This window comes from Bos javanicus, chromosome 25 (assembly GCF_032452875.1).
Source record: "Bos javanicus breed banteng chromosome 25, ARS-OSU_banteng_1.0, whole genome shotgun sequence".
Taxonomy (NCBI): Eukaryota; Metazoa; Chordata; class Mammalia; order Artiodactyla; family Bovidae; genus Bos; species Bos javanicus.
Window position 1 is genome coordinate 34,949,233 of NC_083892.1, and position 24,304 is coordinate 34,973,536.

Consider the following 24,304-nt stretch of genomic DNA (forward strand, 5'->3'; position numbering starts at 1 on the left):
ACACCAGAAGACACCTAAGAACTGTAAGCTTCAAGGCAAAATAAAGGTCATTTCCACCACCAGGTACAGAGGTGGGATTTGGTTTTTCGGTCCATGGATACTAAGAAGAAGAAATGACATCAGAGAACAAGTTCCAGAGAAGGACGGAAAAACCAAATGCTTTACTGGCTTGTACACATGGGTGGCAGTTGTGGGTTCGGCCCTGCCCATGGGCTTCTTCCGAAGGCCCCATCCGGGTCTGGGGACACCCATGGCCTTGGGTCCATGCAAGTGCTCCCAACACTGATCCTAAGTAGCTCTCACCCACCCCTGTGCACACATAATTCAGAGAGGTGACAAGAAGTGAGTGGTTGCAAAGACAAGTGAGATTCTGCCATGCCAGGGGACCTCCTAGAAACCTCCACTAGCAGAAGCTTCCCCTGCTGAGCCCACCAGCCTAGAGGTGATGACTCCCAACAGTGTCCCTCACTGACCCTGTTTGTAAGGACACATGTTCCCGGGCACAACTGCTTTCCCTGATCCACAGTTGTGACGGGTGGGGGCTACATTGTGGCTGAGTGCTGGGGGCTCTTTCATCACCGTGAGACAGCGTTAGACCCGGGAGGGCTGGAAAACATGTGTCAGCTCTTAAGCCACCTTCATGTGGCAACATGGGAACCACCACCACCACCACATGGCAACAGAAGAGAGTGACCCAGAGCCTGTGGGAGGAAGGGGGGCTCCCCCAAAAGCCAGGCCTGCCTGACTGCCAAGGAGCAGTGGTGCCTGGAGGATGGTAAGGCCCTGCAGGGTTCCCGAGGCTGGGACTGGCACTGAGGAAGGGAACCCTGGCACAGCAGGCTCAGAATGGCGTGGGCATTTGGGTCCATCACGAGATGGGAGAGGCTCAGAAACTCTTCAGCTGCCTCCCCCAGTGTGTCTTCCCAAGGGGCACCGGCCCCCAGCCTCATTTCCCTCTGCTGTGAATGTAGCTTGTGAGGACTGAGTGAGCTAGAAGGTGAGAAGCACACAGAACAGCCCCTGACACAAAGTAAATATTCTCTAAGTGTGGGCTGTGGAGATTATTCCTTGAAGCCAACAGCCTCATCAGGAAAAGCCAGGTGGGACGCCCCTGGTGGTCCAGTAGCTAAGACTCTGCGCTTCCAATGCAGGGGGCCCGGGTTCTATCCCTGGTCAAGGAACCAGATCCCCCATGCAGCAACTAAAAGATCCTGAATGCCGTGGAGAAGATGCACACGGGATGCACGTTGCAACCAAGACCCAGTGCAGCCAAATATATTAAAAAAAAAAAAAAAAAAGCCAGGCAACATAGCCTTGGAAAACATGGATATTTCTTAAATAATTCACGAGATACAAAGCAGAAATCACAACAGCACTGAGCTGGGCCTTTAAGGTCACAAGGCCTCTGAGGTCCAGGGTCCCCAGGGCAGGATCCTCCAGGCTCTGATTCCTTCTTTCCCCCCTCCTCCCCTCTGAGCCACAGGAAGAAACTGCCTCTCCAGCAGCGTCACTCCAAAGGCCTCCTAGACTTCCCTAACACTGCAGCAGGAGCCATGGGGGCATGTGGGCACCTGCCTCGGCTCCCCCTCCTGGCTGGAGAGCCTCCTTGGTGAGACAGGGTGCATGCAGCCCCGTGCAGGGCACCCCTGAACCTGAAGCCTTCATCACTCCTCGGTGAACTGGAAGGTTTCTCCCAGCCTCCGGCCAAAGGAAACAGACCTCAGAACATTGGCCACATGAAAGGCCTGCGTGTAAAAATAATTCAGTTCAACAAATATTTCCGCTACATGCAATCCCAGAAAGAGGCACAGTGGCTGAGGGCACCTGGAGTGAGTGGGGGAGGCCAGCACTTCAGAGAACCTAGAACCTAGGGAGGACACGAACGAGCGTTCCGGCTGCCACGGCATCACCAGAACTAAGCAGGAGAGGAGCCCAGGATTCCACAAGGCAACAGGGGAAAACGGCTTCGAATCACTGAAGGTCTCATTAGAACAAATCCCCTGTTTATCCAACATGTGTGGTGTCACTGCGTAAATATCCATTTAAGCACCAAATCAAGTTTTAAGCACTTCTGTGCTAAAGTTGATGTTCTATAATGCATAGGACTTGGCAAAAAGGGAGAAGGGGCAAAAAAAAAGGAACATTAAACAGAATTAACTGTAATCCATGAAATTGACAATCGCATGTAGTTTTGTCTCAAAACTCCTCCCATCAGCTGTTCTGCTCTCCAGGAGAAAAGTCTGGGTGGGCTGGGACACCGGGGCTGGGAGTTTAACAACACCTATCTCTTAAACGATGACCTGTCCAAAACAGAGGAGGCCCCTGTCGGGCGGGGGGCATACTGCCTTTCCACCCCATCTATAAACTATGCCTGCAGCAATCATGGATTAAGACATGGGAGAGGAGAAGAGAGTTCTGGAATCACAAATTTCTGGGGCTCCGACAGGACAACTCTACAGATAAGAACAGAGATCTCCAGGTCCACAGCCAGGGGCTCCAATCCCCCGAATTCCCCAAGAGCACCTGGCCCATTGTGGGGACTCTGAACAGTAGCTAATAAAAAGCACAACGATAAATAGAAAAAGCCTTCTGAACGACAGCCAACTCTGTCTGTATGTACAGATTATAAACATTGCACACAAGCCAACAATTTCTATATTATGTTAGTTTCATCCCAATATAATTTTCAATAGCACTGTTGTAAACAGAAATTACTGGCAGGATTCTGATTAAAAGGATGGCAGCATTCCCCATTCAGACTGTGTGACAGACTCACCCCATAATGTAAATAACTTGATTAAAAAAAAAAATCAGGGTGATGAGCACCACTCCTACACATGAAAAATTGGTGAAACAGGAAGATTAAATGAACAGCCCTCCCTTGCACAGCCTAGGACTTTAAAAGCCAAGCCAGCAAGGCTGAGGTCTGGAATCAGTCGCCGATCTGGATCCTCTAGTCCTGGTTTCCAGTGACTCAGGGCTATGCATAAATTAAACAACAAAGGTGGCAAGATGAGGTGCTGTTACTTGCAATACACAGAATCAGGCCTACAAAAACTTCATCCTTAATGTCCAAATCCTGGGACTACCTGCCTGCTGAGGGGAGGCAGGGGCCAGCCTGTCCACTGCTGCTGGAGGTCCAGGCCTCCAAGGACTCTGGAGGCCACCAGGTCATCAAAAGAGCTAGACTCTGACCAAAGAGCCCAGCTCAGAGCAGGGATCCCACACACAGATTCTTTTGCTGGGTCCTCCTGAAGCTGTGTATTAGGGGCTGCACAGTGTTGTGGGTGACACACTGCTTGAGGCCTGGAGGTTCAAAGACAAAAGCTAGTGAAAGAAAAGAGGCCACAGGTTCTGAACAGAGACCCAAAAAGGGCACTGTGGCTTTACTTCCATGAACCACTTCCTTTAAGATCTTTGTTTCCTATGACTAAGTCACATTGACAGTATTTGATAATCATCACAAATTTTCACTTTAATTTCAGGAAAACAGGTCTCTGGTAAGAGACCATCTTTGCTAACTAGACTAACCCCGAAGCTTGGTGTGGGGTGCTCCAGGTGCTCCCGTGAGCCAGGCACCCCTCTCCAGCAGGGAACACTGGGGGACCAGCCACTGTCACATCACCAAGTCCATGGACTAAATGGCTTACTGTTTCTGCTCATTTATTTGCCAGCCTTATCAGCCTCTTTCTGTAGGAGGTAAGTTCCTCTCTCAGCAACTGACTGTGCTCCTAACAAATGCAGCTCACAGTACTGGGCGACGTGAACCCTCTCATCTAATTTCCCAACCCCAGAGGGTGACAACGATAGACAGACATCACCCTGACGGATGTGTGCCCGGCATTCTCCTAGTGCAGCGTTATAGAGAGCACTGCTGTGTTGAGACTGCACCACCATCCTGGGCTTCCCAAGTGACCCAGTGGTTAAAGAACCCACCTGCCAAGCAGAAGACACGGTTTGATCCCTGGATTATGAAGATCCCCTGGAAAAGGAAATGGCAACCCACTCCAGTGTTCTTGCCTGGGAAACGCCATGAACAGAGAGGATCCTGGTGGGCTACATACAGTCCATGGTGTCACAAGAGTCGGACACGACTGAGAGACTAAACAACACCGTCCCAGGAGGTACTTTCTTAGACAAGGACCCCAGTTCAGATATATTGAGCACCAGGCCCTGGGCCCCACAGCCAGAGCCCAGCCACCAGCTCAGGACCAACCTCTCCATTCCCCGTTGGCCTGCCTCCCGGGAGGGCAGGGACAGGGCTGTCAGGGCAGAGATGCTGGTCTGAGCTGGATTCGGTGTGCTGTGTGTCAGTGTTTCCCTTCAGAGGTCCATCCAGCCCAGATGAGAGCAGGTCACTGGCCCATCTCCCTTCCCATTACAGGGGGCCTCTCCCCAGCACAGGGCTGACACCAGGGACTGAGGCACACACCCACATGGGGGGTGGCCAGGGGACAGCCAGGGTGCTATTACCTCAGTGGTCCCTTCTTCCCCAGCGCACTGTCCCAGGATAGGTGCTTGGCCTTTCAAGGGGAAATGAGCTTCATTTGATTCAGTCTGTGACTTGGCTCTGGTATGACAGGATGACTCAGCCATCCTATAGATGTGTAGGGCTGAGCCAAGATTATTATTCCTCCCTCCTTCCTCAAAAACCACCCCCTGCAAGGAAGTTTCTGGATGCCCAAACAACAGAGCCCTCATCCCTCCTTCTCTGCCTGCAGAAGACCCTCTCAGAGGATGCAGTGGGGTCCAACAGGTTCTGTCAAATCGCTGGAAAGGCAGGGAAAATTCTTGACAAATCGGCGGCGTCAGAAAATCAATTCCCAAATGCCATGTAATTCACCGACAAGCCCACCGGGGCATTTGGATTGAATGGGAAAGGATTTCTTTCCTTAAAAAGGACCAAGATAAGAGCAAGAAAACATATTTACATTTTGTCTGCCGACCCGAGCTCTTGAGCTGGCGAGCAGGAGTAATGAGAACAGCGCGTCACAAACAACCTGGGCCTGCCAGCGATGAAAATTAATGGGAAGGTAAAGAGCTTCTTTTGATGCTGGAAAGGCTCCAGTAAAAACTGGTCTGTACATGGGAACACGGTGTCAGACTAAGAGAGAATCAGCTTGTCTGACTTGTGGTTTTCTTGACAACATTCATCTTCTCTTGGCCTGATACAGGGCAATTAGTGCTTGTCAGCTGAATCATGTGTTATTAAGATCATTCAGGCATTTTTTAATTACGGTGAGCGAGACAGACAGTAATGAGATCTCCAGCAACTTTAACTTCCCACTTCCTTTTCAGATAAATCTTAAGCTGCTTTTTTTTCTCTCTCGTGATGTTTCAAAAGAATTATTTATTCCTGCAGGTACATACATGTAACCGGGCCCCAGCTTTCGCCACCTCCACATAAAACATCAACTGCTGGGGGGCTCCCTGCAAATCAATTGGACAAAGATACCTTTCTTAAACATCTGCTCCCTCTGGTTGGACACAGGATGGGCAATTTCTGCCCGAGAAAGTTGCTCTTAACAGAAGACTCTGTCCTAGAGGTCTCTTTGGATCTGCAGGGCTCTCCGCCCTGGGCTTCTTGTCAGCTGGCTTCTTCCCGCCTGCTCCTCAAGGTTCCCAGCCTGTGCTTGACCTGCCTCTCCATCCTCCCTCCAAAACCCACTCTTCTGTGAGCTTTTCCAATTGGGTGACATCAAAAACCCAGGAAGCATAAAAATGATTTACTTTGCTTTTATAGTCTATATTTCATTCTATTTGCTTTTAAATTAACAATTCTCAAAAAGGTTAAAGTGTAGTATCTGGTTCCACTTGAATCTGGGGTTCATAATTTTTGTCGTTTTAAATGTTCCCTTCCATCGATATTTCATGAAGGAAATAATTTCCTTTCCTGGGAGACTTCAAATTTTTATGGAACCCGGCCTTTCTCTTTATACAGTCAGGAGCCAACGGGAGTTCGGAGCTATTCCTGGGGCGCCATCTGTTTCTTTACGAGGCCAGTGAGAGGGGTCTGGGGGAGGTGTGATAAGGAGGAAAGGCCCCCAAAGCCCACTCCTGCACCCCTTCCTCCTGACACTCAGAGCACTGGCGTTTCTAACGTGGCTGGTCCTAAGGACTGTGGGCTTCTGCACATTTCACAAGGAGCTTCCAGCAACAATCTCCACGTCAGATTAGGACTTTCTGAAAGGCAAATTCTCCAAACCCTCTGACCCATTCCTAGGAGTATTTTTAGGAAAGCCATTTTAAAAGATCCTTTCCCTAAGTTGGTTCACAGTGTTCCTTTCAATGGAGCACATTATATAATGCATTCTGGATGTTACTGTGTTTTGATTTTGAGTCTTGTGTGCTTTTAGCTGGTTTTATTTTTTTCAAGCAAGCCTCCCCCTGCAGGTGCTCAGACCTTTCTGGACCAGGTGTGCACTATATCCACAAGCGAAGCCATCTTTCCCTTCTGTCCCAGTTGACTCCTGTTTTTTCCCACCCTTCACCAATGTCCACAGTGGGGGAAGATCAGAGCATGATCCTACCGTTCCCTCTCCCCAATGCAAAGACACGTGTGCTTGGTGACCACAGCTCACCTACCCGGATGCCTCCCATGGAGCCACTGTGCTGCCTCTGGGCAGGAGCAGACCCTCCAGGCAACCTGCCAAGCACCAGGCAAGACCCCTTCCATCTCCTGGCAGAGCTAGGTTGTGGGAGAGGAGAACCACGTGGAGTCTCAGAAATAGGCAGACCAACCCTCAGGTGGGCCAGGCAAACCTACTGTGGGCTCACACTGCCCGAGCCTCAGGGAGGCAACAAGCCCAAGAAAAAAAGCTGAAGACCACTGAAGCCACACAAGACCAATCTCATCCAAAAAGACCAGCTTCATCCAGAAAGGGGCCCCTGAGAAAGAAATTTTGAAATGCCAATGGTTGGAATATGTTTATCTAGAAGAATAAAGCAGAAAGTTATATTACGCTCAACAGCTCCAAACTAGAAATAAAATAGGGAGGAGAGAGGGTAGGAACCCTCCTAATTTCAAAGTGTTTTTTTAGAGGAGACCACTCTTGGGCTTCCCTAGTGGCTCAAATGGTAAAGAATCTGCCTGCAACGCAGGAGACCTGAGTTCAATCCCTAGGTCGAGAAGATCCCCTAGAGAAGGAAATGTTAACCCAGTTCAGTATTCTTGCCTGGGGAATACCACAAACATAAGAGTCTGGTGGGCTACAGTCTATGTGGTCACAAAGAGTTGGACACAACTGAGCGATTAACAGTTTCACTCTTGCACAGGGTAGATGATTTTAAAATATTTGTCTGTTAAAGCCATCAGAAAGGGACCTGGGGTGGGGCAGGGAGAGAGTCAAGGTCACCCAAAACTACCAGGTGGCGCCCTTCCTGTGTCCCCACAGGCACCTGTGAACTCCTCCTGGACTCACTCCACGGCACCAGTCAGCCCCGGGGCACTGTCTCCCAGAGGAGTTCGCAAAGAAGACCCTGAAACCCAAAGATGCCAGATACTTAAGCTCGTAGGTCTATGTCACTTGCAATGAACAGACAGGGCCCAGATCCCCTATCACAAGGCAAACAGGCTCCAGACCCTAACAGTGTACTGAAGAAGAGAGTTTCTTCTGCTTAAAAACTTTAAGTTACTCTTGGACCATTTTTTTCTCCTTACTCACAAAAAATTTTTTTAACTACATTGTATTAAAAAGTATCAGTTTGCTTTCATGGTTTGGGAGCCAAACTATTCTTAACAAAGCTGTGTGAAGGTGGGCTTATCTGAACCACCTAGATCCTGGCGGGAACTTCACTGATGACTCCTCCAGCTGTGGTGGGGCTGCGGCCCATAGGGGCACTGCCGCCACTTCCCTTCTGGGCCGTGCCTGCACTTTGTCATCTCAGCTGTGATCATTTCAGTTCCTCAAGCTCTGCATTGTCAGACCGTTTACCCTGAACCCCAGTCAGCCACGCCACAGTCCATGGCTGTCTCTGTGGGAGGTCAGGCTTCTAGAAGGCCTCGTGGCTTTCCTGGTGGCTCATGGAGAGCCACTGCCCATCCCTAAAAGGAAGTGGTGTTATTTCAGGGGGGAGGGGAGGAGGGATCTCACATTGGGGTACTGAGGGGAGGGTCCTCACTGATGCACAGCTCGCCAGATGGTGAAACAGCTATCCCTATCAGGGAGTACCATGGTGCTCTGAGAGAGAGACAGAAAACGGAAATAGAGGGCTTCCTTGGTGGCTCAGTGGTAAAAGAATCTGCCTGCCAACACAGAAGACACCGGTTTAATCCCTGATCCAGGAGGATCCCACATGCCGCGGGGCAACTAAGCCCATGCACCACAACTACTGAGCCCGTGCTCTAGAGCCCAGGAGTCCCAAGCACTGAGCCCGCACGCCCTAGAGCCTGTGCTCCGCAACAAGAGAAGCCATTGCAATGAGAAGCCTGTGCACGGCAACTAGAGAGTAGCTCCTGCTCACCTCAGCTAGAGAAAAGTCTGTGTAGCAACAAAGACCCATCACAGCCAAAAATAAAGAAATAAAATTACTCAAAAAGAAAACAGAAACAGAATTTTCTGCTTTCATGTCCTGATTTGGAAAGTCTAAGGAACACCAATCATTTTTAAAAATTAAAAAGCAAAGTGAAGAAAAGTATGCACAGCATGCCAGACTATGTGTAGATAAGGAAAAAATAACATACTTGTATTTGTTTCTGTGTATAAAGAAACTCAGGAAGATACACAAAGAAATCAACAATGGGAGAGGAGCAGTTCAAGGCAGATAGACTTGTCTTTATGTGTTTTTTTTTTGCAGGGGGAACCATGAGATGTTACTCAAAAGAAAAAAGTTAATACAAGGAATTTAGTGCAATTGCTGCTGTAAAGTAGTCCAATGTTTCTGGGAAGTTTGGGTAATAAGTACTCGTTTCTGACTCTGTGTGACCCCATAGACGGCAGCCCACCAGGCTCCCCGTCCCTGGGATTCTCCAGGCAAGAACACCGGAGTGGGTTGCCATTTCCTTCTCCAATGCATGAAAGTGAAAAGTGAAAAGTGAAAGTGAAGCCTCTCAGTTGTGTCCGACTCTTAGCGACCCCATGGACTACAGCCTACCAGGCTCCTCTGTCCATGGGATTTTCCAGGCAAGAGTACTGGAGTGGGGTGCCATTGCCTTCTCCGAACAAGTACTCAAAGTCTTAAAAATATACACACACTGTTCACTCAGCACTTCTGCTTCTGGAAATTTAACCTGAGGAAATAATCAGACATTAAAAGTAATTTTAAAAGATGCATAGATGCACAAGGAAGTTCATCCAAACGTAGTCTTTTTTGTTGTTTAGTCACTAAGTCGTGTCTGACTCTTTTGTGTATTAGTACAAAGTTGAAAAAGAGAACAATTTAATGAAAGACAGGAAATCAGTGAAATATTATGTAATGGGTAATTTCAACAAACGGCATGTTAATCTTTCTAAACTAACACTGGGAGATATACTTAGTAGCACAGCAAACTCCAAGCTGCTGAGAGATTTGTTAGCAAACGGTATCCAAAGTGTTCTTCCATCAGCTGGTGTCCTAAGCCCTTAGCCAGGGAAACGTCTGGAAGGCCTTACACCAGAATGCGAACAAGAACAGGATGAGGGGTGACTTTTTATTTCCTTCATCCTATGTTTTTATAGATTCTTATTTTTACTAGCATTTCTTACTTTTTCAAAGCACAAAATCATTTCCACTTTGCAAAAAACGAACAAACAAACCACCCCCAAAACACAAGGCCAGGTTCAATAGCTGATTTTCCTCTGTCAGTGCTAGGACATTAGAAGGCCTATACAACCGATGAAAGACCAGGAAGAGATGAGCACTGGCCCAGGCAGGGAGAGGGACACATTTGAGCACTTCAGTGACGGTCTCTCCCATCATCGGTCCTGATCAGCCTCAGACCAGGTGCGGGGAACAGAAATAAACCTGACACAGCAAACACAAGACCACAGGCTACAATGAGGGGCTGGAGGAGCACAAGGTTGTCATTCCCCCCTTCGCTTTCCTGCTGTGTTGGGCACAAACCGTTCTCTGGCTTATCACAGGGCGGTGTAACAAAAATACATTCAACAGCAATTAACCACCACATCTTAAGAGCCAAGTGTTTTCAGTTAATAAAAAGCTCTGCTTATAATAAGAGCAATCCTTGTCTGATTCAAAGCAGCTAAAATTGAAGCTTTCATCCTCATGTCTCATGAATGAGTAGCAACATTTTCTAAAACAACAACAACAACAAATCAGCTTCCAGGTATCTTCCCTGAGAGGATCAAAGAGGTCTGGGTGTGGACCCCAGCTCCAGGGCTGAATAACAACCGCCCCTTCCCCACCTGTAAAGCAGCGGGGCTTCAAGGCCTGGTTAGGACACGAGACACAGCAACAAAGACCAGAGGGTCCTGTCAACTTAGCTTCCTCTTCCTGCCTCCTACGATTTCTAACCAGAATCTTTCGAGATTATGGTGGTCTCGCACCCGCACGTGGTTTGAGCAGCGGAATAAAGTCTTATCAACAAATGCCATGCATCCCTTCTTGACTCTCGGGGGTCGTCAGCCCTGCTCAGGGTGAAGAAGTGGGAGGGGGGACGCCCTTAACCCTGTACTCCACGATCCCAAGTTACTTCCTTCAGGTGAATCTGTGTTCAACGGTCTTAACCTCATGACGCCACTGCCAGAAGGGAACCTGCCAACTTTGCTTCAAGCCTGTTGAAGTAATCTGATGGATCCCCTCCCTGCCCCTCTACCCTCTCCCCCGGGGCTGGACACAGGGCCTGGTGGTGACCAGGCGGGAACCCAGAGTCTGGCAAAACCCAGCCAAGTCTGTCGCTGACCAGCCTGGGGACTCGGGCCAGAAACTGCACATCCCAAGGAGAAGCCAGGAAAATTCGTGGACAGCCCGGAAGGACTGTCCTCAGGATCCAAAGAGATCGTGATCCTGAGACTTCCCAACAGGGCTGGGCTAACAAGGGCTGGTCTCCGAGTCTACGTGTACCGAATGCTTCCTTCCTTCCTCCTCCCTGAGTTATTTAACCTTGACCCTGACCACAGCTCTGAGAGAAGGCTGAGGGCGCCCAGGGACACTTCAGTCACTTTTTGAGTAAAAAGGAGATAATAACGTTACCAAGCCCAAGCTCGCTCTGCTCACGGCGCCACAGGTCAATAAATCAGGAAATGAGTTGTTGGAACAAGGAATAACGACTTGAAAGCTAGCAGACAACATGGCAGACTATCGTGTCAAAAAACCATCTCCCCCACAGTCTGAATTCAGGGGCTTTTATATACGAGACGGCAGGGGGCGGGGCCCACGGAGACACCAACCAATGGCTGAGCGGGGCCACTAACGGTCGCTGGTGGACAGTTGCTCACTAACGGTCTCTTGCTTGGGGGAGGGGCCCACTGTGGTGCCAGCCAATAGCTGAGCAGGGCCGCCGCTACAGCTGGTGCCTGCCTCGCTGCCACTGCACCCTGGGCAGAAAGCTGTGGAGTCCAAAGACGTACTGGCCCCTCCAGCGATGTCCTCCTCCGGCCCTCGGCGGAGCGAGGCGTGCAGGCAGTGATGACCATGGTGGCCACGTAGAGAGGGTCACTAGGATCACCATCTGAGGAGGCAGGTGCCGTGGGCTCAGCCCGCCACTGGCCCCATCAGCTAGCCTGTGACCACCGAGGAGGCCCGGGAGCTGGCGCCCCTGGAGCCGCGCTCCCGCCTGCCCGCTTGCGCGGTGGGTGGGCGGCAGGCGCCAGGGAGGGAGAAGGGAAGGGCCCACCACACCCCGGGCTGGGGCTGGGGAGGCCACCGGTACCACTCTACCTGCCTTCTACTCACCTTTCTAAGGATGTTGTCGGGATTAACTGAATGGGGCATATTAAGCTCCTATTTCCTGAGAGAGATGGCTAGTGAGTAAAGGATATTATTCCATCAACGGCCGGCTTTAATAGCATACCCCACAACTGGCACGACAGGAATGCACCATCTCACTCCCATCCTGACTGCAAGGAGTCTAATTCAATTAAGCCAGAATCTCATTCTGAGAAGCATCTCTAGTCGCAGAGACAATATGAAACCATCTCAGATCCATGGCCAGGATAATAGTAGGTATGTACTTTGTCAAGGATCCTGAGTATCCTAGGGGCTATACATAAGGGGGTGTGGACATCACAGGTCTTTTCTGTTCCATTCCCCTGTCCTTGTTTTTCTAGAAAATTCACTGTTACTGTACTGAAACAGAGGCAAGGACCTATTTTTCTATCAAAAGGCATAATCCAGGGACTTCCCTGGTGGTCCAGTGGCTAAGACTCCACACTCCTATTACATGGGGCCCAGGTTCAATCCCTGGTCAGGGAACTAGATTCCACAAACTGCAACTAAGATTCAGAACAGCCAAATAAATACATCATACTTTTAAAAATGAATAATAAAACAAAACATACCATTAAAAAAAAAAAAAAGGCATAGGGACTTCCCTGGTGGTCCAGTGGTTAAGAATCCGCTTTCAACACAGGAGATCCCTGGCTGGGGAACTAAGCCTGTGTACCACAACTAAGATCTGATACAAACAAATAAATAAAATAAAAAGGATAAATCTCCTAATTTAAAAATAAAAAGAGGCATACTCCAAAGGAGAAAATACATCTTAGAAAAGAAAGAAAATACACCTTAAAACTCTATTAAAATGTACAGAGACCTAAAGTTTCACCTATTTCCCAATATTTAATATAAGAGACCACAAAACTTCTTCAACAAACACAATTAAAGTCACTATAATTTTAGAATTCCTCTTGCCTGGAAAATCCCATGGACAGAGGAGCCTGGTAGGCTGCAGTCCATGAAGTTGCTGAGGGTCGGACACGACTGAACGACTTCACTTTCACTTTTCACTTTCATGCATTGGAGAAGGAAATGGCAACCCACTCCAGTGTTCTTGCCTGGAGAATACCAGGGACGGGGGAGCCTGGTGGGCTGCCATCTATGGGGTTGCACAGAGCTGGACACAACTGAAGCGACTTAGCAGCAGCAGCAGCAAAGAGCATGAAAAAGCTAAAAGGGCCCCACATAAAACACCCTGATCTTGAAAACTTTAGGCTATAAGTACAATAATTACTAAAGCCTGTTCATATACGTTCAGATAGCTAGTATACATTATTTTTTAATAATGATATATTTCAATCATCCAGGAAAGCACAAATTCTTATGTACCTATACCCAGCATCATCAAATTCTAACATTCTGCCATATTTGTTATTAATAAAAGAATATTATAGTTGGTTAAACCCATTAAACCCACTTCAATACCATTTTCCTCCTCCCCACCACCAAAAAAAAAAAAATCACATCTCCAGAATTTGGCATTTATATTTCCCCTCAAAATCTTTCCATATTCACTAGCTTTTCATGGTGCCACAAACAACATAAAATATGGCTTTGCGTATTTAATGCCATATAAAAATAGGATCATGCTATCAAGCCCCTCAGCTGTCCCCTCCTGCTCTCTGCTGTGTCTGTGAGGTCCATCTGCACATGCGGCCTGCCTTCTAGAACTCCCTGGACGATACTACTCTCCTCCAATGACCTCTACGTCCTCCCCAGGTGTTCACCCCTGTTCTTATGCACGTCTCCCAGAATACACACCCTCGAGCATCTCTAAGGGCACATTTCATCTTGGAGGGAAGCTGCTCCCCTCTACCGGGCTCCTTCAACATCCCTCTCCGAAGTGGCTGTTCTGGCTCACACACCCACCAACAGGACACAGAGATCATGCTATGAACCCTCCATGGATTCAGACTTAAAATCTTGTCACTCTGATGGGTGTTTAAAAAAAAAAGGCTTTTAGTCTTAAAAGCCATCATGTAACTGAAGCCACCCCCCTCTTAAGTCCTCATGATGTGACCAAGCCGAGCAGCATAGCGGAATCTTAGTTTCCCGATCATGGATCAAACTTGCTGATCCCTTCCTTGGAATCGCGGAGTCTTATGGCACCCCACTCCAGTGCTCTTGCCTGGAAAATCCCATGGACAGAGGAGCCTGGTGGGCTGCAGGCCATGGGGTCGCTAAGAGTTGGACACAACTGAGCAACTTCACTTTCACTTTTCACTTTCATGTATTGGAGAAGGAAATGGCAACCCACTCCAGTGTTCTTGCCTGGAGAATCCCAGGGACGGGGAGCCTGGTGGGCTGCCGTCTATGGGGTCACAGAGTCGGACACGACTGAAGCGACTTAGCAGCAGCAGCAACCACTGGACTATCAGAGAAGGCCGGGACCAAACTGAGCAGAGCTGAGGCTTATATTCTGCTGATGAGCATGCAGGAGGGTTAACTCCACAATCTCCCCCACCTTGGGTGCTAGGATCACAGACTAAAATTAACCTTCTCTTTCTGAGCAGAAAACGTCAGAGACACAATATGGGTGTCCACCCACTCTAAGCCACTTTCACACCCTACAGACCCGCTCAGCCCCTCCATGGCAGACAGATGAGTCCAGCTACACAAATATTTATAAAGGAGATATGAGCATGGCACTAGGCAAGGGTTTTTTAAATGATTATTTACAGAGTTCATAAGCATCTATCCTAAAATTACTCATTATCAACTTAAAAAAATCAAAACTCTATACCACCCTCACAGCTTTATCTGAATAACTTTAAAAGGGGAAAAGTGAAAATTTCACCACAAAGAGAAACATCTTGTTAAACCAGCTCGGCCACTTAAGGTTAAGGAATTTGCCATCCCACATTCTTAATGAGACAGCTGTGATGTTTCAAGTTCATATTCTCGAGGTTTCCTCAAGGTGTCATCGGCCAAGGCTCCCTAGATTCTCTCATCCATTAATTTCCAGACAAGGGTTTTATGAAAGGTGGTGAAGAAGGAGCTCTGACTTCCTCCCTGCTCCCTGGGACACCTCACTCTGGGCCAGGAGGTGGGCGGACAACACTTTCTCGGCTGTAAAACATCGGGACAAGGCGGCTGCAGCTGCTCTGGCCAACGTGACCTCATGAGGGCTCCAGGGGACGAGGACACCTGTGCTCAGGTGGTTCACAGGGCAAAGGAGGGCAGGGGACAAGGACTCCGGTCAGCATGGCTGTCTCAGGAGGGCAGCCCATGCCAAGTGGGACAAGGGCCTGGCTTCCCACGTGGTGGTGGTCCCAGGAGGTAGGTGGTAGGGGGGCTGGTGAGGCTGGTGGGTGCACACAGTGGGTGGACAGTGCACTGCAGACCATGCAGACCTAAAGAAAAGTGGGAAATGATGTTCTTGTGGGGAGCAGAGCAGAGCGGGTCTCGGCAGCAATAGCTGCATTTCGCAGCAGTGGCAGGAGAAAGCCAGAAACTTGAGCAAAGCGCAGCCCTACAAGCCCTCCTGTACCTCTCTGGGCCACTCACCCATCTGCCTTTTCCACGGTGAGGTCACTAACCACCCTGTGCTCATGTATCCACCATCTACTGAGAGCCCCCAGACCTTAGCTGACCTTACACCCTCTGGCCTCCACTGCACCCTTAACTGCAAACTCCTTCCCCCGAACTCAGTCCTCAGCCTCTCTCTGCTTAAATTCTACCCCTTGGGAAACTCATCCACTTACACATGCTGCCAGGCGTGGGAGGACCTGCAGCCAGCTCTGACTTTGATCAACCTTGTGTGTTTGGTCCACAGGCTTATTAAGCACCTACTGTGTCCCAGGCACTGGGAATCGGGCAGGGACCGGACAGACCCACCCTGCCTCTTGAGCGTTTCTCTCTACTCAGGATGTCTGTCCTCCCCCACACACCTCCTGGCCTCTGGGTTTCTGACACAGAATTTGACTTGCCTCCTGGTCATGCCCAAGTGCACATGTGGGTTCATTCCAGTGTGCTCCCTCCCTACCTCCAGACAACAGTCACCACATCCTGGGTGGGGTTCCTCTTGCTCTTCTGACCTCTGTCACCACCACAGGCCATCTGCCCTCAAAGCTGGGGAGGCTCTCTGCAGGGGAGTCCCTGTAGGTGAACCACCCCCTGGCGGGTCAGGCCTCAATGCCTGTGCCTGACACTCAGGGCCCTTTGCTCTCCAGCTCTTACGAATGCTTCCCTCCTCCCCAGCGCCCTTTCAGATCAGCCCAGCATCCTCAAGCACCCGTGTGTGCACAGGGGCCTTTCTCTATCAATTCCAGGAGGGCAGGCAGCTTGAACACCCCCAGCGCAAGAGGGACTGAAGTGGGGGCAGGGCCTCCCGGCACCCTGACACTGTCTGCAACTGCCAGAACCCCTGGGAACGGAGTTGGGGGCAAGTTCAAGATCCTGTGCCGGCTAGAAGAGGTTCTGGGCCACAGCGAGGCCAGGGCTCTGGGGCCAGCTCTGCGGAGGGGAATGGGAATGGATGAGACCTGTCCCAGCCAACTGAAGGGAGGGTGGGCCACCCAGGGACCAAGTCAGGAAGGACTGGACTTCTGACACTCGGACATCGAGGTAACAGATAAAGTTATGAGTGAGTGATTCTACAAAGAAGCTGACTTAAAGCGAGAGCAAATTATCTGCAGTCTGAGCTTCTGGAGACACCCAGGAATGAAGGACCAAAGGAAACGACCCAGCAGGTGAAGTGTTGGGGGGGGCCTGTGAGGAGGGCCCCCCAGGCCAGGTGTCAGGGGAGGAGGCACAGAGAATTCCCTAGTGTCCCACGTGCCTGTCCTCACCACATTCCCCCTTTCTGCCCTGCGACAGAACCTCAGGCCTGCCATGGCCACACACTTGACATGCTGGGTGTGACTTCACCCCAGAGGTTGCTGGCACCCCAGGACAAGAAAGGCTTCTGTGAGGCTCCGGCTGTGAGACACGAGACTTGGAGGCCAGACTTAAATAGCCTGCTATGAAAGCTGAGCATCCGGGACTTCCCTCATGGTCTGGTGGTTAACACTCTGCCCTTCCAATGCAGGGGGCTCAGGTTCAAACCCTGGTCAGGGAACTAAGATCCCAACATGCCACATGGTGTAGCCAAAAAAAAATTTTTTTTAATAAAAATAAAAGGGACCACCTAGAGAGCCTCCTAAACGACTGAGATGCTGACACCTGAGCTAGCCCCATCACACCCCAGCACACCTTGCTGTGCAAGGAAGCAGCCTCATTTCATCCATTGTTGGAAAATTCTTCTCCACTTTGGAAAATTTATAGAAGAAAACAGAAGGGAAAATGCTTGTAGTGATACACAGCATATTAAGTATCACCAAGGAAATCACACTGAAAGTTCAAATACAACTTTTATGAAACTTCTTGAACTTTCTTACATGGCACTTTCCCCCAAAGGCCCCAGGAGTGCCTTCTTTATACACTTTGAAATCAATGAGATGCTTTGAGGGCAAAGGAAAAATCACCTTTAATGGAACATTTTACGGTTTGTGTTGTTCAGAGTGTCTCAGGGTTGAAATTCTCAAGACTCCATTTGTTACCAACGATTTAATGAGCTGCTCATTGTATCAGCCGTGAATGATCAGCAAACAACTATGCCGGCTCATTTATCTCCTCTAGTTTAATTTGAGTCCTTAAAATAAATGTTCACGTCTGCAATAAAGAGTCTGATATGATTCTTTTGTCTGGAGATTGTAAAACAAGCGTGCCAACTATTGCTGCCTTTGGTAGGTTTCAAGGTCGTCTGCTTTGCCAAGGTCTCTTAAAAACAAGTGCTGCTTTCCCTTGAAACCACTAAAATGTCAGTCCCATGAGGGCAGGTGCTGTCATTTATTCAGCGCTAATCCCAAATACCTAGCACTGTTCCTGGCCCTTACTAACCAAACAATTAAGATTCGTATAATTACTGGGTGAGTGAATTTTCCATTGTGGCCATTATACATATAGGTGAAGGTATATATCTCCCACATTCGTAAATATCTGTGTTCAGACACTAAACACAAACATGCGAATGAATGTGGCTGCCCCCCAGGAGAACATGCTACATGACCCGTGCTACGTGGCTGCTTGCTGTTGGGCCAGCAGACCACCCTTCCACTCCATCCTGCCCAGGGGCAGCAACACTGTGCATCCCTCACTGCCACCAGGAGGCGGGTATGGTTTAACCGACACCAGACTTTAACACTTGGCTCTGCCAAGGGGCCCTTCTGTCATCTGAAAATATACTAATTGACATAGGGCTCCCAATAAACACTTAATAATAGGAGAAGCGCTCTGCAAAGTGGAATTCTTAAAGGGACAGAGGCAACTTTCAGCTGAAAGAAAAGTTTAACTTAGCTAATCTGCATGAACATCAGTGCCTCTGCAGCATCCAGAAATATGTTCTCGAAAGGTCATGTGCATAAGCATTCACTGTGAAGAATAAAAACAGTTGTTCTGAGTTTCTTGACAAATAAGAATAACTGCTCTATAATAAGAGCAACTGCTGGTAGGCATGTGTAGCCAAACAAGCAGGGCTTTGTGCACCTGGCCTTCCCCACCCAAGGATCACAGCCGGGTCTGGAAGTGGGGAGGAAGGCCAAGGAGGCCAGAGCCGGCAGGAGACTGAGACCTCAGACCCAGGAACTGGGGCCCAGTCTCATCTTCCCTCTCCCACGGTTGAGGCCATGGACAAGAACTCAACCCCTATGAGTTTCAGTTTCTTTGTGGTTAACTGGGAGGGCTAGTCCAATTTGGGGGATTCTACAAAACGAAGATGTCAAACAAACAATATGCATTGTGAATGCGTGCATGTGTGTGTGTGCTAAGTCGCTTCAGTTGTGTCCGGCTCTTTGTGACCCCAATGACTGTAGCCCACCAGGCTCCTCTGTCCATGGGATCCTCCAGGCAAGAACACTGGAGTGGGCTGCCGTGTCCTCCGAGGGATCTTGCCAATCCTTGGGATCGAACCTGAGTCTCTTGCATTGGTAGGCGGGTTCTTTACCACTAGCGCCACCTGGGAAGCCCTGTAAGAAAACAACACTTGTGCCCACACCAACCCTGCTGATGAAATGATTTAAGGGCACACTTGGGTTGCAAATTATACTTAGATTTTAAATATGTTCCTTGATGCAAAGAGAGTCGGGATAATTACTCAAAAGGAGGAAAACCCCACCCATTTACAGGCAATTAAAGGGGAAGGGCGAAGGTCTGAGCCCGCCCAGAAGAAAACCTTCCCTGAGCACCTTGTGAGCCGGGGCGGGGCAGAGACAGGGGGCAGGGCTGCCCTTGTCAGGGTCACATTTCACAAGCAGCTGTTCTCTGTCAAACTGAAGGGCAATAGCAGGCTGGAAGGGCAGGCGAATAATCCTTGGATGGCCTGGTGGTAGTAAAGTGAACTAAACAGAGTATGAATGGCATCTGCTATATGCCGCTATTTACTATGTAACCCTACCAGAGTGTAAGCTCCCTGAGGGCAGGAATCACTTTGACCTCTTTCCCCACCATTTCAGAACCAAGAAAAATGTCTGGCACGTGGCCAGATGCTCAAGACGCGTTTCTTGAGTTACTGACTGCATGAGTAGATGGCAGAAATCTGTGTATTCACAGAGAAATAGCCAAAGGAAATGAGTCACAGCATTAATGGCTGATTCTAACCCTGGGATTACGGGTGGGATTACAGGTGTCAGACACGTGACTACCCACCAGCACCCAGCGGCCTGGACATGGAGAAACCCCACTCACGCTTCAAGGCCCAGCAGCACCATCGCCGCCAAATCAGAACCTGAGCCCATCCCGCCCCCAGCCCTGAGCACCAGCCCTACACCTGGAGAGGCACTGTGCACGCGTCCTCTCCTCGCCAGATGCGGGCTCCCGGGGGATCCAGCCAGCACTGAATGATAGCCCCAGCATCTAGGGCAGCGCCAGGCAGCTTGTGCAATTTGAATGACCACAACATTTCAGTTCCAAAAGATCGGGGTGAGGATGGGTTGCAAATGTGACACCTGTTAACTGACCCTTAACCGCTAACCACCAAATGTGGAAGCAGCTTCCACTCAGAGGAGCGACTATTACACAGAGTTTCAGCCGATCAGCGCGGCAAGCAAGGGCAATCTGGGGCCCATGAAGAACTCTGCTGGGATAAAAGAGATGACTGGGCGCACATCTAGCTGCCAGATGGAGGCAGCTGGAGTCAGAGATCCAAACTCCCACGGCCGGCAGGAAGGAGGCAGAACCCCACACGGTGGGGCGCCTGCCCACCCCCTCCTTCTTCGGGGCCCAGGGACTGATTCTGAAGCAAGGCAGCGCCTTGAACATTCAGAGACTCGAGGTCTTCAGAGCCAAATTAACTATATCTTAATTTAAAAAGTTTTTTAAATATATAGATGACATATTAAAAAAAGAAAGAAAAGAGACATTCAGAGATAGGAGAACTAGTGCATCTGTGTTTTCTGGATGAAGCCAACTGAGGCTCAATGAAGAGCAGTAACCAGCCCCAGGCCCTGGGACAGGCGAGGACAGAGTCCTGGACCAGACCACCCCTCCCCTGCAACACACCCCGCCCCATCCCCACCCAGGACTGTCTCACTTCTGCACCCCTTGGTAGAAATGTCCCCTCTTAGGTGTGGTCATGGAATGATGGGTTTGGGTGTTTTTTTGGGGGGGGAAAAAAAAAAAAAAGGTGGACATGTTATCTTCTAGAGATACATAATGAAATCTTTATGGATAAAATATGATAATGGTCTTTTCAAACTTCTAGAAATGGGGGGTATAGATGAAACTAGACGGGAGTATAAATGAAACTAGATGGGGCCGTGAGCTGCTAACTGGTAAAGCCGGTGATGGTAGGTGGAGGTTTGCTACAGTTGTTTCTACTTTGTGGTATATGTTTGAAGGTTTTCACAAGGAAAATTTTTCTTAAGTATTCTCCAAGATGCCAGGCAGCAGCTATGCCAGCTTCTTGAAGGAGGGTTTTGTTACCATCTAGGTCTTCTCCGAAAAAAGAAAGAGGAGGAGGGGATGGGAGGGGGCAGGGGAGAAGGAATAATTTAAAAAAAACCCTTCTGTGACTCTCTTCAAGACACTGTCAATTCCCTGGAGGCCCAGTGGTTAGGACTCTGCACTTCCACTGCAGGGGCATGGTTTCACTCCCTGGTTGGGGAACTAATGTCCTGCGTGCTTTGAGGCATGGCCAAAAAAAAAAAAAAAAAAAAACCCACACACTGCCCCATAAAGCATATGGCAGAAGGAAAAAGAAAGGAGGGAAAAAAAAAAAGAGGGGAGCCTATTGAACAAGTTATCAAGTCGGCAGAGAAAACAAGCCATGTCAGTATTAGATCATTAAATCAGCATTCTGGCAAAAAACAGTATTTCCAAACATTCTGATGACAGCTGGATCAAACCCGCCAATACTTGACAGTAATAAATATAGTTATTTGGGAAGAAAAATAGGGAGTGACCTTACAGTTCCACTGAAATATGCCAAATAAGGAAAGCTTGAAGCTGTAGGAAATGGAAAAGAACGGCTAATATTTGGCAAGCTTCCTTTACGATCAACAAATTAAAATGTTAAGGAAGCAATTTGTTGAGAAAAGATATTTTTAAAAGGAGCTGAATCATGCAGGTTCAGCCCCGGATATGGTCAATTGGTAATTTTAAATCATTTTTTAAAAGTTAATGTTTTCAGCCCCCAGAAATCGCATTTGAGATGGCGCTGAGTTAATCATAAGCCTGCCTCCCTCGCGGCTCAGGTGGCGGGAGCGGGGAGGAGGGAAGCCTTAACTTCGTTTCCCTGCAGCTCTGCCCTTAACCCCTGGTCAGCGGCCTGCAGACGCAGCCCCCACCCGGTCACTTGAATGATAAGGGGATAAACAAAAACACAGCCTCTGTGGCTTTCTGTTTCTAAAGACATGCTGGATGCTGGTCCACTTTCAATCACTAGCCATCTGACCTACTTGGAATGCAGAAAGCTTGATGCTACTGGACTTCTTCCACGAAGAAAAGGTACAGGTGTACCTGTTTTCACGATCCGTGGATAAATAGGAGGATCCTCTTTTTCTTCCCACCCACTCCACAACCCTCACATGCAACAGGCCACGCGCATCAGGCTGAATGGTGTTCCCCCCACTGCCCCAACGTCCACGTCCTCATCCTCCGGAGCTGTGGAGGAGGATGTTCTTGTGATTAAAAGCTGTTCCCGTCCTAAGGGCCAAAGTGTACCTTCATTAAGGCACCACAGTTTACCTGGGGGGAGGGGGCAGCTTTTATAAATAGTGCTTCACGTGACAGTAAGTCACTGTAGAAGAAAAGGTCCAGGGAGGGGAGGTTCAGGGTCAAGAGGGGGTGTTAGCTTATAAAGGGCAGGAAGGGAGCACCTGAGGCCTCAACAAAGTAAAGCCCACCAAAGCCAGCCCCTATAGTGGAACCCCCCCAGCACCCGCAGATGAGAAACCAAACGCTGTGGGAGAGACTTTCATCCGTTTGCCTGCTTACAAGCTGCTTAAGCTTTGTCATAACCTTGAGGAATCTAGATACAGCTTTAAAAAAAAAAAAAAATCAGTTCCCTGGTAATGAGCAGTCCTCCTTGGTAACAATTGAAACACAGTATCGGGTTTTGAAAATCCTCATACCCAGTGGAGCTGCCTGTGTCCTGGGCGCTCAGCACTCAGTTAAAACGTCAGACCTGAGGTGGAGGCCAACGCTGATCCACACTGGACCGCACCCCTGGGATGGCCCCAGGTGACCCTCCAAACAGCACCTCAGAAAGGGCTGCCCTGAGGGGGCCACTCAGCTCCTGTGAGAACTGCCAGAGCCCAGTGCCAACCCGCCCACGGGGGACAAGCCTGACTGGAGGAAACATGTGGGAGCAGACAAAGTCAGAGCTGGCCACACAATCCACGGCAAGTCAGCCAGCCTGGAGGCCCCAGAATCTCCCAGGGTCTGTTCTATCAGCTGACCAACCAACACCAAGGCCTTGACTTGGCCTCAGTCAGAATGGAGACAAGAACCCCCCATCTCTTGGTGAAGTTTATGACATGGCTTGTCTCGGGCAGGGGCATCACCTCCACCCCCCCAATCCCCCATGTCAGTCAGAGGCTGCCTGGCCTCGCTGAGACAGAATTCAGATCAGCGTGTCTTGTGGGGCCTGAGTAAGGGTGGCTTCACAATTAAGTGTTTTTGTTTGTTGGCTGCGCCGTGTGGCAAGCAGGCCTGAATCTGGACCCCGGCAGCGAAAGCACTTGAGTCCTAACCACTGGACTGCCAGGGGACTACCATCACATTTAGTGTCTTCAGTCGGTTCTCACAGGCACAGCTAAACATGCAGACTCCGCCAAGTTGGCTGTGGACACAGAGCATCCCAGCTCCGGTGCTCCGGGTGGAGCAGGCAGGGAAACTGAGCGCCCGTAACGTGGACGCACAGCCCAGCCAGTGGAGCAGCGAGGGCCTCCGCACGGGCTCACATGACCTCGCTCCCTGGACTCAGCATCCTTACTGAGGAAGCTGAACTCTGAAAGTTACCAGGAATAACTAAGGGGGAAAAAAAAACACCTCTGCCTCTGAAAAACCCCAAAAGAAACAAGAAAAAAACCTAAAAACCTCCTTGCGATTTTGAGAAGCCACAGGAGGGCTAAGCGGTTCTGATCTAAGTCAAGGTAAGGGGCAACAGGCTGGTCCGGCAGGCGTGGGGACAGCTCACCCTCCTCTCCCGCGCCACCTCCTAGGTAGGTGGGAAGACAAGCCCTCAGAGTTCCCAGGTGCCCACACACACGTTAACTCTCCCTTGGTTGAATCCCATCCTCTCGCTTCACCTGACTCCAACCTTACTTTGCTTTATTTAATTCAAAACAGCTGATTTCAGAGGCGCTCGTCCTCATCTTTCATTCTAGTCCACATCATTCCAAAAGCCGACTATTAAGTAAGAGCGGTGAAAGGCCTTTCTGTGTTGAAAACATCTTTTATGTGTTGAAAGTGGATGAAAGCCATGCATTTTGACTCCTGGAGGAAAAAAAAAAGCGTTTCTTTTTATTTCAACAGATATTTCAAAACTATGACATTTATTGAATGCTATGCCTATTCTCTGCGAGGCACCGTGGGAGGTGCTGAGTCCCCAATCGGGCACAGCCGCTCTGCTGATAAGCTGACCCCAGGCACAAAGCAAGGACCCAGAGGCCGGTCATCCTAGGTGCGGTGAGGGCAGAAATGTAGGGCAGGCCCGGAGCGCCCCTGGGGGTCAGAGGAGGACAGAGTCCATCTACTGGAGGGGATCCGAAGGGCTTCATTCAAACAGAAACAGGAACTTGAGCCGGGCAGGGGCAGGGCTTTAGAAGCCAAGGGAAGAAGGATGGGGAGGGAGGGGGCGTAGCGGGAGAAGACCCTGACCGGGGAGGGCAGGTTCTACACCCCGGGGACTGGTCGGCTGCCAGGCGTGGGAGCACAGAGTGAGGGGACAGGG

The 24,304-nt window shown here is 49.6% G+C and overlaps 1 protein-coding gene across 10 annotated transcripts in view; it reads right to left on the reverse strand.

Annotated features, from left to right (window-relative positions):
• CUX1 (cut like homeobox 1) overlaps window positions 1-24,304 on the reverse strand; it is a 349,533-nt gene that overhangs the window by 296,815 nt on the left and 28,414 nt on the right. Inside the window, exon 1 of one of the 10 annotated variants that reach the window (XM_061402010.1) lies at window positions 11,131-11,488. The exons of the other annotated variants lie outside the window; for them this stretch is intronic. Within the exon in view, the coding sequence (XP_061257994.1) occupies window positions 11,131-11,229 (99 nt within the window). The 5' untranslated portion in view covers window positions 11,230-11,488. Of the gene's footprint in view, window positions 1-11,130; window positions 11,489-24,304 lie in introns of those variants that run through there. 10 annotated transcript variants of the gene reach the window in all.